At 53.0% G+C, this 13,498-nt stretch overlaps 4 protein-coding genes across 4 annotated transcripts; 1 reads left to right on the top strand and 3 right to left on the bottom strand.

Annotated features, from left to right (window-relative positions):
- Positions 1-53: 53 nt before the first annotated feature.
- Positions 54-2,108, bottom strand: LAESUDRAFT_744620 (Pkinase-domain-containing protein). The gene is made up of 7 exons (XM_040911324.1): positions 1,849-2,108; positions 1,487-1,686; positions 1,304-1,387; positions 886-1,234; positions 641-834; positions 398-584; positions 54-323 (listed from the first exon to the last, which is right to left on the bottom strand). The coding sequence occupies exons 1-7, from the start codon at positions 1,886-1,888 to the stop codon at positions 190-192; spliced, it is 1,188 nt and encodes a 395-aa protein (XP_040761140.1). The 5' UTR covers positions 1,889-2,108; the 3' UTR covers positions 54-189.
- A 1,461-nt stretch (positions 2,109-3,569) lies between these two features.
- LAESUDRAFT_744618 (uncharacterized protein) lies at positions 3,570-4,611 on the top strand (the record flags this gene model as incomplete). Its single annotated transcript, XM_040911323.1, has 6 exons — positions 3,570-3,659; positions 3,719-3,748; positions 3,805-4,028; positions 4,098-4,308; positions 4,377-4,508; positions 4,570-4,611. The coding sequence occupies 6 exons, from the start codon at positions 3,570-3,572 to the stop codon at positions 4,609-4,611; spliced, it is 729 nt and encodes a 242-aa protein (XP_040761139.1).
- Positions 4,612-4,780: 169 nt separating this feature from the next.
- On the bottom strand, positions 4,781-6,763 carry LAESUDRAFT_761975 (UPF0187-domain-containing protein; the record flags this gene model as incomplete). The annotated part of the gene is made up of 13 exons (XM_040913006.1): positions 4,781-4,853; positions 4,909-4,942; positions 4,997-5,250; positions 5,302-5,323; positions 5,379-5,452; positions 5,505-6,016; positions 6,074-6,131; positions 6,181-6,186; positions 6,248-6,270; positions 6,328-6,453; positions 6,510-6,548; positions 6,610-6,642; positions 6,698-6,763. 13 exons carry the CDS (start codon positions 6,761-6,763, stop codon positions 4,781-4,783), a joined length of 1,320 nt encoding a protein of 439 aa, XP_040761138.1.
- A 403-nt stretch (positions 6,764-7,166) lies between these two features.
- LAESUDRAFT_761974 (uncharacterized protein) lies at positions 7,167-13,365 on the bottom strand (the record flags this gene model as incomplete). The annotated part of the gene is made up of 27 exons (XM_040913005.1): positions 7,167-8,120; positions 8,174-8,248; positions 9,302-9,379; positions 9,439-9,498; positions 9,554-9,601; positions 9,656-9,910; positions 9,962-10,058; positions 10,112-10,230; positions 10,288-10,385; positions 10,445-10,630; positions 10,690-10,840; positions 10,882-10,995; positions 11,062-11,102; positions 11,153-11,281; positions 11,337-11,373; positions 11,436-11,565; positions 11,624-11,634; positions 11,691-11,726; positions 11,782-11,795; positions 11,862-11,914; positions 11,982-12,091; positions 12,148-12,164; positions 12,221-12,358; positions 12,442-12,517; positions 12,568-12,825; positions 12,880-13,171; positions 13,238-13,365. The coding sequence occupies 27 exons, from the start codon at positions 13,363-13,365 to the stop codon at positions 7,167-7,169; spliced, it is 3,705 nt and encodes a 1,234-aa protein (XP_040761137.1).
- Positions 13,366-13,498: the final 133 nt, after the last annotated feature.

The raw sequence follows: 13,498 nt of genomic DNA, 5'->3' as shown, positions 1-13,498 counted from the left end.
AGCGGGAAACCGTCATGACATGTCATCAATCTTATACATCTCAGCGAGGAATGCGGTCAAGTCAAGATATATAGAGGCGATGGCAGTTGGACAATTGAAAGAGCAACCGGAGCTGTGTATCTCGGGCAGGAAAGAAACATGAACAACAGCAACCACAGACAAGTCCCATGCACCGGGCACCCAGGCCTGTCAGTCCAGGGAGATCCTCAGCTGCTCAAGTGGTATCGGCTTGAAACTGTCCAAGAGAATCGAGCGCGAGGCCAGCTCCTTCTCGCAATGCGGCGGCACCAACTGCCTAATCAGGTCTGGTCGCACGGACAGCTCTGCAAGCGAGAGTGGATGTGAGCGGAAGGCGACATCAAGCATGCCAGAAGGCGCGGGAAACGCGCAAACTTACCTTCTCGTGTAAAGTTGTACAGCGGCGGAAACTCCTTCCCATTGGGCATCTTTGCTCCATCCTGTTTCAGTTCATCGAAGAAAGGGTGGCACATCGCCTCTACAGCACTGAGGCGTGCCTCGGGTGTGTACTCCAGCAGTTTCGAAACGAGATCGATCGCTTCGCCTGGCGTACGAGGTCGGAAGACCTAATGAAAGCTCAGTCACTGTCGTGTGTCAAATAAGCACAGCAAAAGGAACCTGCCTTTGAGAAGGGGTGAGGTTTGATCTGCGGAAACTTGTGTTCCATGTAGTTCGGGTTCATCGTCTTGATCTGCTCTCTCGACGGTGTTCCGAGAACCTTGATGATCTCCACCAATTGATCGATGCCGCTCTCTCCGGGGAAGAGCGGCTGCCCTAGCATCAACTCTGCCATGACGCACCCCGTCGACCAAATGTCTATGCACTTGGTCAGTCGACACGTAACACTCGTGCGATATAGACGCTCACCAATATTGGTCGTGTAGTTTGTCGCACCGAAAATAAGTTCTGGCGCTCGATAGTACCTCGAGCAGATGTAGCTGACGTTAGGCTCGCCAGCCACCAGGATCTTCGCGGAACCAAAGTCGCAGAGCTTCAAGATACCGGTGGCCGGATTTAGCAGTAGGTTCTGGGGCTTGATGTCTCGGTGACATATACCGATGGAGTGAATGTACATCAGTGAACGCAGGAGTTGGTACATGTACAACTTGATTTGGAGCGTCGGCATCGGCTGCTTCAGCTTTGCATAATGGCGGCTTGCGCGGTATACCGTCTCGGGGACGTATTCAAGCACAAGATTAAGGTACACTTCGTCTTTCTTTTGCCGATAGAGTCAGTCGACTGGTCTCGCCTCGTTCACGCGCGGGTCGGACGGCCAAACGCTCACCTTGTCACCATTAGAGTAGAAGAAGGCTTTGAGATCGACAACGTTGGGATGTGACACGAGCCTCATTATTTGCAGTTCACGGTTCTGGCAGAATGAACATGAGCAGGGCCTTTCAAAGGAAACGCCGTGTAACAGCTCGTACAACCTGGCGGGTCTTGGAGCAGGAGAGAAAAGCGTGCGCACCTTGAACCTCTTATCCTGCAAGACCTTCTTGATAGCTATCTCAGAGGAGCCATCGGTCTCGTCGAGAAGTTTCGCTTGGAAGACGATGCCAAAGGACCCATTGCCAATGACTTTGCAGTTGGTGTACACGAGGTCCTTGACGTCGCCGCTCCTGCCGTCGGAAGCAACGACCTTGACGATCTTGCGCGGATCATCCACAGCTGGAGCAGGTGGGCATTAGATGTGCACAACAGAACGGGCGGGCGGGTTGTGGATAGCAGGAGAGAAAATTGATGTATGTCGCGAATGGGACCGGCCACGACGCGTGCGTCGACACACGCACCGATCGCGAGGGATGGACGGGGAATGTATGGGAGACTCACGAGAAATCTTCACGCCGTTGATGGGGCCGTGAGTTGCCATTTGAACAGAGGTAGATGGTAGTGATACAGGAATGTTCCTGGAGGATGGAGCGGGCGGGCGGGCGTTGGAGACGGGCACTAACAATATACGGACGATGCGGGAAGAAGGGGGACACTAGGCCCGCGTAGAGTAAGTGTTTTGAGGACGACGGCGAGCGACAGTGAGGAAGAACAGAAAGGCGAACTGGCGGCGGTGAGGGAGGAGGAAAGAGAGGAGAGTGTGAAGACGAGGCGCGGGAAGAAGCGATCAGCAGACCCGTCCGCGCCACACCCAAACAACAACCGCCGTCGACCCGCCCCTTGCCATCCTCCCTCTCCGCTGCCATCTGCAGGTCCACGTATGTGTCAATGTTGGCGCGCTGCCTACACTTCGCGACATTCATCCGAAGTCGATTTTATGACTCCGTACGCCCGCACTAGTGCATGCGCATTTCCGCCTTTGTGGCCAAGGCTATCGCGTGAGAGCCTTCCCGCCCATTTTTGCTGCGCGACTGCTTATCATGTCCTCTGTTGTTCTCATGAATGCGCGCATGCCGGCGGAACACTCCGTGGGCGTTCTCGCCAGTCATCTCTCGCTCTCTCGCGGTCAATGCGCCGCCCTCCAGCCCACTCGATCACCGTTAGCTGATCCTTTCATTGGCCTATATGCATTTCCTCGGTCGCCCGGTATCTCTTGCGACATCAATTCGCAGTAGCAGAATCCAAGTCAATGGCACGCGTTCGCGAACGTCTGGCCGAGGGCTGACTGAGCAGGTTCGCGGACGGGCTGCATGATGCCGCCTTCCATCGCAATCAAGGCAAGGCAACGCGAAGACTTCAACCACGAGATCCGCAGTGCCCAGCTGGCTGGTGCTCTTCGGTTGCTCCATCCAGGATTGGCGGTGAAGTTCCGCAGTCTTAGCGAATGCGAACTGCGACCTTGACCAAGAACGCGCTTCGTATGCTCTCACGGCGGTGTTGTGCCACCCTCGAATGCGAGCCCAGCTTGGTTTCTTGCCTTCTGCTTCGATCGCGACGCTTCGCTCGCCATCGCGATACCTCGAGCTCTCTGATCAAAAGAAGCCTTCTTGAACTCCGAAGCAAATGGCATCAACGGGTTTTTACTGCAGAAGGCGCCTCCCATCTGTCGAGCACATAGCGACCATCACAATGTACGGCCACGATTCAAAAGGTTCGTATGCGATTTGCCGTCATCTTTCGTCGATTGAAACAAGCCCAGCGTTCTCTGTCAGCGTGGACTGCGACTGTATCGCACGCAATTTGCATCTTGAGAGCCCATTTCGTACCTCTTGATTGTACCGTAGTCTAGGCTTGGCCGTTGTTAATGATACCTTCAAAAAACCACACATCACGGCTGAATTGATGGTCGCATAACGTCCTTAAGGCAATCTCGACTCTTAACGCATCAGGATCCAGACCTCAGGCTTGCAAAGCTTCAGCGTCAGCTTCAAGTCTCGAACGCCTTTTTCGTAGTAGCAAATTCACACTGGTGTAGTTGTTGAGTCGCTGAGAGTCTGCGACAATCGTGGTGGCTTAATTGCTTGGCGCTCACTGGCTGAGCGTTCCAAGCGCCCGAGTCCCAAAGCAGTTATATCACGTGCACTGCGCAACGGGGAGGCGTCCGAAAACGTCGAGCCGGCAGCTGCCGGCAGCGTCAGTACGCTCACGCTGCTCTGGTTGTCATGTTTGCTGCAAAGCGCCTCCTCCGCCCCCTTCCTATTCGCAGGACTCTGTCTACCACATCATGTATACGGTCAGACGCACTCTTTGTGGTGCGTAGAGCCTTTCGATCAACGGGCCTGTTCGTGAAGCTCACACTGGGATGCTGTAGCATCGGGACACACCATACAACAACCCTAAGGCGTGTTCCCGCTCATATTTCTTGCTGTGTCAAGCTTACGCTGCAGATATTGACAGATACCGTTCGAATTTTCCACGGAGAACATGAAACGCGCAGAAGAGATCATCTCGCACTACCCGCCACAGTACAAGAAGGCCGCCGTCATCCCGCTACTCGACCTTGGCCAGCGCCAGAACAAGGGCTGGACAAGCATCAGCGTCATGAATTACGTCGCGAAGCTCCTCGAGATGCCGCCCATGCGCGTGTACGAAGTCGCCACCTTCTACACCATGTTCAACCGGTGCGCATTCATCCACATAGTCAATCCCCGTTCGTAGCCGCTAAACGTTGAACATCGGACACTCGATAGGGAACCGATCGGCCAGAATTTTGTTCAGGTGTGCACGACGACGCCGTGCATGCTGCGCGGCTCGTATGAGATCCTCGATACCGTCTGTCAAACGCTTGGCGGAATCAAACCCGGCATGACGACCAAGGACGGAAAGTTCACCGTTATCGAGGTCGAGTGCCAGGGTGCGTGCAGCAATGCGCCAATGATGGTGGTGAACGATGACTTCTACGTGAGTCCCTGTCGTTCAGTCACTTCCTTCTTACGCAGCTTCTTACTGTCCACGCTATACATATCCAGGAGGATCTCACTCCCGAGACAACTAAGAAGGTGCTGCAGGCTTTCGCCAAGGGCCAGAAGCCAAAGTCCGGCCCACAGGGCGGCCGGCATACGAGCGAGAACTCTGCTGGCCTGACCGCCCTCTCGTCCAAGGTAGATTCCATTCACCTTTACCATTCACTCGCCGTGCTCAATAATGCCTCTGTGCTCCCAGCCATACGGTCCGGGAGAGTTCTGCTCGCCAGAGTTTGCATAGATGATGATCCGTCTCGCTATGGTCATAGTCCTGTTGATTTCGTACACTTTCCGGCAATCGTGCAATGTACAACAAAAACTGGGTGTGAAAGTGAAAAATTCGTGAAATATGCGGGTATGAAGGGGTATCCTTCCATGCGGTATCGTGAAAAATCTCCGTTCTCTCCATATCAGTCATCTCCTTCACCATCATCGATGCCGTACATGCCTTGTCCTCCCTCCGGCAGCCGCTCAACAATATACCTGCAACCAATAGATATCAGAAAGTGGAGGGGAAAAGCACAGCAACTGCACGAACTCAATCTCTTCTTTCAAGTCTTCACAATAGCGGTCTACAACCGAAACCTCATCAGCGCATGCAACACCAAACGCACACTCCTACTTACCCAGCGGCAAATCCGATTTACCCAACCCAAATGGCATCTCGATCTCATCCGCGATACCCTCGATGCCCATAAGCGTGAATGCGACGACGGTGACGATGGGTACCATGCCCCACCCGAGCTCCTTGATGAGCGTGAACGGGAGCACGAATAGGTAGAGCGTCACGCATTGCTTGAGGTGGATGCTGTATGAGCGCGGGATCGGCGTGTTCGCCACGCGCTCCATCGCCGTCATCATGTCGACCATACCCTGCACACTGGGTGGGCATCAGTGCGAGTACCGGTGAACGGAAATGCGGGTGGCATACTGAGCGCTCAGGGCATTCGTACCTATATGCGGTCATCAGTAGCAGTACCTTACTAGCTGTCCGCGCAAGATGCTCACCTGCAGGGCCAACAGTCTCTAAGTACCCATCCCGCTTGAACAAGAATATTGCTCGCGACAGCTCGTGTGCAATGCTAACGATCCATAAGCACTCACTGTACTCAGCGCCCGAAGCAACAGACCTACATCAAGGGCAGGGGCGTCGACAGCTGCTCCGGATGCTCGTTGAAGTCAATCGTCTGATGCAGGGCGCTCAACAACGGCGTCTTCGACGTCTTCTGTCCGGGCTGCCTCAACTTATCCTTGCTCCTCTTCACCCTCACCCTCTTCGTCGCGTCTACTTCGAGGATTCTCGCCGGGCTCTGCTCCCGCCCGCTTTCACTCTCCGTCGGCGAGGTCGCGCCACTCGCACCGTACGACACATACGCCGACGTCCGACGCGAGCTGCCTCCGCTCTGCGCAAGGCGCACAACCGAAGCAGGGATGACGCCCGCGTAGTCCTCCCAGCCGAGCCCATCCTCGCCGCGCAGGTAGTGCTTTACCGCGTATGAAAACGCGATGCATAGACGGAGCGCGTCGACTTTGCGTCGTCGGAGCTGGGCCGTGGTCAGTTGCGCCTGTGGACCTTTGCCCTTGGAGCTGTCGTCTGCGGGCGGGACGGCTATGTTCACCCAGATAAGCCGCGAGAAGCTGCGAATCTAAAGTCACTGCTGTCAGAGACTCTGTGAGGCCTGAATGAAGAAGTTGACACGTACATGAGAGACCATAGACGCGAAGTCCTTACGGCCCTCGTAATAACGATCATAAGACGTGCTGATCAATCGTTAGATTAGAATAAGGATGAACACATGTCATAACGTACCCATTCCTGACATCAGCACATAACACCTTCAGCCTCTCCTTAGTTACTCTAAACAACGCGTACGTACCTGAACACTAAGATCAAGCCAACCTGTGTGGCCCAGCTAGAGTCAAGTAAAATCCACATGGAAAATACTAATACTCTTACCACCACAGACAAGAGCGGCACCACCTGGTTCGTAAGCGCCACGTCCGTGCCACGGTCCCACAGATATGCAGCAAGGCTCGCAAAGATCGTGACGGTCAGAACGGGCCCAATGATACGCGGGACGATCTGCATGCCCGGGTCTATTCGACGTTACGCAAATTGTGAGAAAGCATGCCACTTACGCTGCCCTTCACTCTCAGTACATCTGGCAGCCAGGAATACTGGAGACGGGTAGTCAGCGCCACAAGGTCTTCGTGACATGTCGCACAGTACGGGACGCACCTTCCTCAGTCTCTGTCTCGAGATGATCTTTTCCTGCAGGTAAAGCATTCGATCAAGGTCAAGGAATCATACTTGCCTTGCCACCTACCTTTGATATTAATATTGTTACATTTGGGGGCTTTGTGCTCGTTGTAGTCGTGATAGATGCCTCCATGACCGTCACGATGTAAACTTCCACAACCTGTCTCCAGATTACACGAATTGATAGATCGGCCTACAGAGGAAGATGGAAGATGAGATGATTACACCAGGAAAAGCGGAGAAAAAGACAAATGGTGGTTCGCGGACGATGGGGACCACCCACAGCCGCTCGCGGTGGGGTGGCCATACAACAATAATTCAGCCACTGTTGCCATCAACAATGATTCCGATCACTGTATAATTTAATTTCAACACTCGCGTCGACCCAGGATTCAGCCACACTCAACATGATTCCTATATACGTTCGATGATCTTCCAGTAATCGACTTGCCTTGCCGGGGGGCTATATAATTCACACATTATGTGGGCCAATTATTGTACAAAAAGGCGACAGTGGACGAAATCAAAGGCCAACATTATACAGCGAAATATCCCGCGGCCGCATCCATCACCATCGTAGGCGAGCACATAGGTGTCCCAAGCGTGCCTCCCGGGCTACCCAACGCGACACCTTCTTTGTTTTTCATCGAAGACAGGAGAACAGAGCGTATGATCGCAGGGGATGCCAAGCGTACTTCGGCTTTCAGAGGGCTTTTCGCCGCAGCGTTGCTTATGCTAGGATACATGTTATATGAGAGCCGACGAGGAAGAGAGACACGCGAAGCCTGCGGACGGGCCAAGGAGTTGGGGCAGCTTGCGGATACGGGTGCGCGCAGCGAGAACCTTCGTCCTTCTCGGACTTTCTTCAGAACTTCCGACTTGATTGACTTATGTTTTTGGGCCCCGGCGCTTTCCCAAATCTTTACAGGTACATCATCGGAAGCATACGTCTCGAGCTCTAAGGCAGTCTTCCCAGTACTGTTGCCTAATTCAGAGTTTCGGCCAGAGCGCGCCTCGCAATGAAGCGGGGTGAAGGGCAGGCAAGGAGAGGCCAGTGGAGACATCTGGAGAGATGATGACCGAGACATCGAGCGCAGACGAGACACTCTCCGAGCCTTATGTGTTTGCGACCGTGCTAGTTCCGGAGGGGCGAGCGGGATGCGGGGCATTATCTGGTCTGCAGGTGTGACAGGTGACGTGCTATTTTTCTCTTTCCCTGACCACACTAGAGAGGGCCGCCTGAAGGAGAAAGGAGATGGCGGAAGCGTGGTAGCAAGAACGCCAGAACCAGAACTAGGGGTGCGCGAACGTCCCGATGCGGGCGAGAACGAGGGAATTGGAGGGAGTTCAACCTTGCCCTGCAGTGCTGGCATATTTGACGCCAGGCGGCGGATAGACATGGAGGAGGGCTTGCAAACAACTACGGTACGCGTGGACGAGAAGAACGTCTCAGTAATGTTCGAATATTCGGAGAGTGGCACTTCAGCGAGCTGTAAGCATCGGTTGTATGCCAACTCAACGCATACATGAGCTACTTACGTACAGGAGCGCACAGGAGCGCAGATTCATTTTCGTTCGGATTGGATACTGTAAGAAAAGTGGCCGCAGGGCCTGTCTCCTATAGCATATACTATCAAGTTCAGTCTCATTGCCGAGCACAAGAACTCGCCTTGCTGCACGATATTACAGAATCACCACGCGGAGTCAACAGACCGTATGTGATCGCTATATGCGGTGGTGAGTCTCTATAACGAAGACGTGCTGTTCAAGTGTGGGCTGTGGGCTGTGACGAACCTTCCGAGGTCAAACACACAGAACCACATGCATTGCCATGGTCGCGAGACATGTGCGCCGGGTTATATTCAGCACGAGGAGTGACAGCGTCGAGCGAAGTGGGCAAAGTGGAGGGGGATGCCATAGCCTTACTTTTTACACCAGAGAGGGAGGAGAGGTGGGAGGGGATGTTCGAGTTCTCTGCTACTGCTTCGCACTCGAACACGCACGGCTGGTTATAAGAGCATGGTATCGGACTAGGCAAGGCCGCGGAAATCTGTCACGTCCAAGTGGAGAAACTCAATGCTGACAGCGGTCTCTCGGGCCTGACGTCAACAGTACACACATCCAGATTGCAGCCACGTTGTCTATCAAAGACAAGAAGACTCCCGAACGTAAATGCGCAAATATCATCAACTGCCATCCGCACGGTCGCAAATATCGCAGGCAATGAGATTCATGAGAGACAGCGCGAAAGTTCGGCCAACGTAGGGAACATCGTTAAAATCGAACATCGTTTTTGACATGAACGGGCCTCGATCGTACGTTGAAGCGATCATTGCCGGTTACGCTTGGAAGATTATTCGGCTTCGACGACCTACCGACAAGGCCGGCGATGGCCGTCCTAGCACACCGTTCGTAATCAAATCTGAACACCCGCATTCGATATTGCTAGTTTGCATACACGTTCCCATAAGCAACTCACTATTCTGTAACAGCATATCAACAAATCAGTACAGGTCAATCTAGTGCGAATGCAATGAACCGAAACGAAACGGCTCCTGACAGAAATCAGCCGACGGTCCTGGTAGTCTCGAACCACTGTCGAATATCGGATGTCGAACGCTACATACAATCCCTCTAGCGTTTTTCTCACTCGCAGCAACGAAACACACACCTTGACCCACGCAGCCCTTATCTTGATCTCTTCCACGGTTTGCTGCGCCGCCATCTCATATTTGCTCGTATTGACGTTCTGTCAGGCGCGTATTGCATTAGTCTCCCAGAATGTTCACCTCACATCACTCTACGGACCGTGAAGAATTCTTTGGTATCTTGGTAATCTTTCTCTGAGGATAGCTTGGTGAACGGCATCTGAGAGTAGACATGTAGTTAGGTGCTAGCCCAGCCATGCGCCACCCAAACGTACCGGCACCAAAAACTGCCATGCAAAATTCCCCTCCAGTCGTTTATACATCTTTCCAATCAAAAAGGTCAGCAGAGTGCTCGACACTATTTTATATAGACGCACCGCATCATAATTCTCCTTGAACGCCGTCACGAGGTACCTCCTCGCCTTCGGGTTTGCAGCCATCCCCTGAACAAACCGATCGACATCCTGGTCCCTTGCCTCCTTCATAACATACTCAAACGTCTCCCGAATGAGCTTCAAGTCTTGCGAATTACCCAAAGAAAGGTTCGCAGCAGTTCCGGTCGACGGGTCCTTCGGCTTAGCTGCGATCCGTTTGACGGCCTCCCACTCCGCTCGGCCGCCGTGGTACACCGCCTACAAATATAATCAGGAAACAATAACGACAACAAGCCACGAAAGGCGCACCGTGGTGAATATCGCCCGTTCGAGCTCGGACGGGATGCTTGAGTCGTCTCCTGTCTTCAAGTAATGCGCAAAGCGTTCCTTCAATTCCTTTACCACACTAAATCGAGCATCAGCGACAACAATGATAACAAGATGGTTAGGTCCACCCACGCAGGGTGTTCGGCATCTGCTGCATGTGTTATTGCCAGCGTGCGTAATTCTCGAGTGTCCGCAGAGTCGTTGTCGGAATATTCGAAGCCGACACGCTCAACGATGGGTCCGAAGAGTTCCTAGCACGGGCCAGAGCGATGAACACAAGCATCGGTACCAATGTGAAGCGCGCTCACGCGACAGATCCGCTGGATGTTCTCCACAACGTCCTCATGTTCCCACCAAACCGAACGAAGCTGCGCGAGGCCCTCCGCAATGATCTGCCATACCATATCTAGTCCATATCGTCGTCACCTCCCGTCACCTTCACAGGGTCAAAACTGATCTACTCACATTCCTGCTCGTTGCGAAGATTCTCCACGAGGGACAGCGCACCACCTACGGTGGAATAACCAGCCTTTGCAAGAGCAAAGGCGTCGTCCACCAGGCCCATGCGGTCCTCGATTGAGAACATCGACACCGTCTTGCCGGCCTCCCTCCCAATCTTGACCAACCGCTCAGGAGTATACAATATGCGGCCTGGTGGATTACCGCGGTGTCATGAAACGTGGTCGTAGATAGAGCAGCGCCATGCTCACAGAAGCTAACAGTCCCTGCATTCAGCTTGAACGTTCGCGTTACGTCGAGAGCGATCATCTTCTCTCGTTCGTCCAGGATCGCAGCCTTGTCCACCTTAACTTCTCGCTCCTCAGACACGGTCAGAATGCTCAGAGGGACAGTCCTGGTGAACTTTTATGTCAGCCCATTGCCCTTCTGAAGTAAACAGTGACGTGCCATATGGTCCCATTCTCTTGATGTTCTGCAGGACCTGTCTCAAGGAAGCGATCCTGGCGAACAAGAATGCCACCAACAATCTCCTTGACTGTAAGCACAGGAAATCCTTTCTGAATATGAATCAAAATATCAACATTCAGCCCGAACTTCGCGCAATTTTGCCGCCAGACACCTACCGTCTTGATCCAGTCATCCATCACCTTCGGGATGTCGAGACCTGCCCTCAAGGTTCAATCGTGCATCTCCCGTGATCGTGCATAGACTCACCAGTTGCTTCGCTGATACCCTCCCAGAGGTCCGTAGTGACACTGTTCGCGAACAGGTGCTTCTTCAGGTAGATGGACACTCCCTTGAGGAAGCGCTCCTCACCGACATAGTCTGACAGCATTCGAAGCACTGAAGGAAGTCAGGCTCATCTATGAAAGACAGTCTTTTAGACACGAAAGCTCACCAGAAGCGGCCTTGGAGTACGAGAGCCTGTCAAATATCTGGCAAGGATACAACTTGAAAAACGAAACTCTTATGTAGTGGCAAAGTACTACAAACACACCTGGCCGACCATATTGGCATCTGGACAGTCGACTTCGATGGGATGAGAAGACAATTTGGAATCGATGGCCATCGCAGCCGTTATGTGCTCCGCGATGAAAGCCGATGGGAGTTTCCACTCGGGAAATAGCCTAACAAAGCATGATAACAATAGCAATAAGAGGCATCTCCTTACAGTTTGGCGGTTACAGCTTACTTGCCTATAGGCAATCGTTAGTCTAGCATGATATGAGAAATGTCATCAGTGCCGACTTACTAGGGCCGACTGACTAGGAATGACGACTTCACCCATCTACGCAGTGTCAATAGCCCATCTTCTCTCACAATGTACATCGTGAGCTGCTTACAAGAGTGGCAAATCCTGTACATTACGGATTACAGGTCCGTTGGCTGCACGTCAACTGCCACTACGGGGGGAGACTCTCACCTTCGTTGAGATACAAGTTATCCCACCACGCCATGGTGGTGATATTTCCGAACCTATAAAAGCAAGATTGTCAGCAACCTCCTCGAACAAGCAAAGCCGACGACTGTCGAGCGCACGTACCACATATGAGCGATCTCATGGCACTGATCAGCCGCGATCCGCTTCTTGACTTGTAGGTTGCCCGATTTAGGATCAAGCAAGTAAGACGTCTTCCGCCCAGTGATCAAACCCTGGTCATCAATGTCAAGTCAGGACCATCCACCACAACGCACGAGGGCCGACGCACCCAATTTTCCATTGCGCCTGGCTCATCAGAGCAGTGAGTATTAGCTCAGCTATGCATGCCATGATTCACTTACCGGCATCAAGGTCGTGAGCGACTAGAGTGTCCAACTTCGGCAGCGGATACTCGATATCGAATACCTTCTCGTACAACGGCAGCACCTTCTTCGTGACCTCAAGCGCATACGCTGTCTTATCGATGATCTCCTCCGTTGCTATGTATCATTCCTGGTCTCAAACCTCGGGACGCGAAATCTATGTGCGCACATAACGTAAATACGCAGAGGGCGCACCTTACCGCTGAGAGGACTCGTGTACGAATCTTCGAGGTGCTTGAAGTGGCCGTTCGCATAGGCAATGAGATACGTGGAGACCTGTATGAAATGAACAAAAGAACGACCTTATGTTACCTCAGCGAGCTTACCTTTGGGGTAGCCTCGAATTGCGTGACCTTCCATTTGTCGGCGCCAGCCTCACCGCTCATGAGGGAAGACAATTTGCTCGTAAGCCACCCAGACACCTGTTCTGGCACAATATTGGAGCTGGGCTCGTAGATCACTTCGGATTTTACGGGCATGTTGCTCAGATTTACTGTATCGGCGCGAGAAACGAGCTGGATCGCAAACGTCGCCTTCAGAAGGGGCTCATCGCAGCAAGGGAAGGCTCTTCGCGCAGAAATAGGCTGAAAATGGAAGCGTCAGATTGGCTTGTGCCCCGACGAGTGGGATTGTTATACCTCGAACTGCGTAATACTGTAGATTTCCTTGTCATCCGTCCCTCCACGGGAGCGATAGTATCCTCGCATGATATCTGTGAGCTGGGCCTCAAAAATAATCTCGAGCTGGGCTTTGGAACCCCTCGGGAGCGACTCCGGTAATGAGAAGGTGACGAGCTCCGCGGTCTTATCGAAGGACATGTCCACCGGTCTCATCTCGATATCCGCGTCGTTCAAATACACTGTGACCTGGGTGAGCTTGAGGTCCCTGGTGTTAAGCACAATCTTATTCGTCTCTTCCTTGACGTCCAAGCTGTCAGACGCGAAGGATAGCGATCAGCGGGCTTCATAGATTGGGCAAGCGAACTCAATGGCTCACCTGATCTTAACGATTCCGTCGAACGTGCATTTATGAAGGTCAGTAACGATCGTCAAGTCATAATGGACAGGCAAAACGTTAGTCGGAAGGCGATGACCAGCGGCCTGGGCAGCAACAGCAGATGCCATGGTGAGTCGAGAAGAGTGGACGATAGAATAACACAGCAGTACGCGATGGCTTCTCGTGCATCGTGCTCCCTATAGGATGGCGCATCCAGAGACTCTGAACCATGCGCATCCGCACAGTCGAGTCAGCAGCGCG

The sequence above is a fragment of the Laetiporus sulphureus genome (genome assembly GCF_001632365.1).
Source record: "Laetiporus sulphureus 93-53 unplaced genomic scaffold LAESUscaffold_40, whole genome shotgun sequence".
NCBI lineage: Eukaryota > Fungi > Basidiomycota > Agaricomycetes > Polyporales > Laetiporaceae > Laetiporus > Laetiporus sulphureus.
Note: the sequence above shows the minus strand (reverse complement) of the source record. Positions and strands in the feature narration are given on the sequence as shown.

What these genes read in the sequence shown, in the direction of transcription:
- LAESUDRAFT_744620 (XM_040911324.1), bottom strand. Translation starts at nt 1,888, where the DNA reads ATGGCAACTCACGGCCCCATCAACGGCGTGAAGATTTCTC. An exon ending in CAACGGCGTGAAGATTTCTC is followed by an intron (nt 1,687 to 1,848) that starts GTGAGTCTCCCA and finishes CACCTGCTCCAG; the next exon opens with CTGTGGATGATCCGCGCAAG. An exon ending in TCTACTCTAATGGTGACAAG is followed by an intron (nt 1,235 to 1,303) that starts GTGAGCGTTTGG and finishes TATCGGCAAAAG; the next exon opens with AAAGACGAAGTGTACCTTAA.